Raw genomic sequence first — 962 nt, 5'->3', positions numbered from 1 at the left:
AACTACCGGATTGTGTAGTGATTTTAGCTCCATCTTCTCCTGTCCTCTTCTTCATCTACTGGAGCATACCATTGTGGTCTCCCTTTGGTGTTGCTGAGCCTGTAGTTGAGGAGGACTTCCTCATCTTCAAGAGCTCTAGTAGCTACCAAAACAAGAGTTTTCAGTGTCGCAGCATTTGTTGATGATGCACTTTTTCTAGACACCCCAGATTTGAACCAAAAGCTGCCAAATCTCCTCATGTTCACTTCACCGTTTCCAAACATAACATTTGGGATGTAAACTCTCATGTTGTCTTCGGTTAATGGGAAGTCATAAGGGCAAATCATGACATTTGGTTGCACCCCTTTTGGAGGGTGATTTGCAAAATGAGCTAATGCTAAAGGGTTTCTACGCTCAAGTATTTCATTCTTGGATCCAAGTTTGTTGCCTTCTAAAGGCTTACTAAGAAGTTTCCAGAACTTCTCTGAGCCTTTCTCGGCTCCTTTCACATTGGGTTTGATTTCGCCCATTATTCTACCATTCCATGGTTCTCGCACTTCACCTCCAGAGCCCCAAGGTTGGGCATTGATGACATTCCCATCGTATCTAGTAATCAAATAGGGATTCTGTGCATCAACCTTGGGGTATCCGGGAATATACCGATAGAAAGCTGGAGAATAGACCACCCCAGGATAGAAGGCAATTACAGCACCAACATCTGCTGCGCCATCTAAGAATAGACCCTGGCCAGCATCCTTGTGGGGTATTTGAGAAGATTTAACATCAAGTGTGAAGCCAAGTTGATTTTTTAATTTCTGAGAAACTTCTGCTTGGCTTAATGGCCTTGTCTGAGGGACGTCTGCACAGAAGTTACATCAATGAGTTATTATAGTAAACAGATAAACCAGGGAAGTTTTCCAATAATGTCAAATTATAAGAAAATAAAAGTAAGCTGTTACCAGAATAAGATATTTTCTATACAA

At 41.7% G+C, this 962-nt stretch overlaps 1 protein-coding gene across 5 annotated transcripts in view; it reads right to left on the bottom strand.

The window, feature by feature from the left end:
• LOC107623882 overlaps positions 1-962 on the bottom strand; it is a 5,539-nt gene that overhangs the window by 936 nt on the left and 3,641 nt on the right. For all 5 annotated transcript variants that reach the window (XM_016326278.2, XM_016326279.2, XM_021113206.1 and 2 more), the window contains one exon: positions 1-838. In XM_016326278.2, coding sequence (XP_016181764.1) covers positions 24-838 — 815 coding nt within the window. In that variant the 3' untranslated portion in view covers positions 1-23. The remainder of the gene's footprint in view (positions 839-962) is intronic.

Source organism: Arachis ipaensis, chromosome B10, assembly GCF_000816755.2.
Source record: "Arachis ipaensis cultivar K30076 chromosome B10, Araip1.1, whole genome shotgun sequence".
In the NCBI taxonomy this organism is placed as follows: Eukaryota; Viridiplantae; Streptophyta; class Magnoliopsida; order Fabales; family Fabaceae; genus Arachis; species Arachis ipaensis.
The sequence above is the reverse complement of the archived record's forward strand: the minus strand, read 5'-3'. Positions and strand labels throughout refer to the sequence as shown.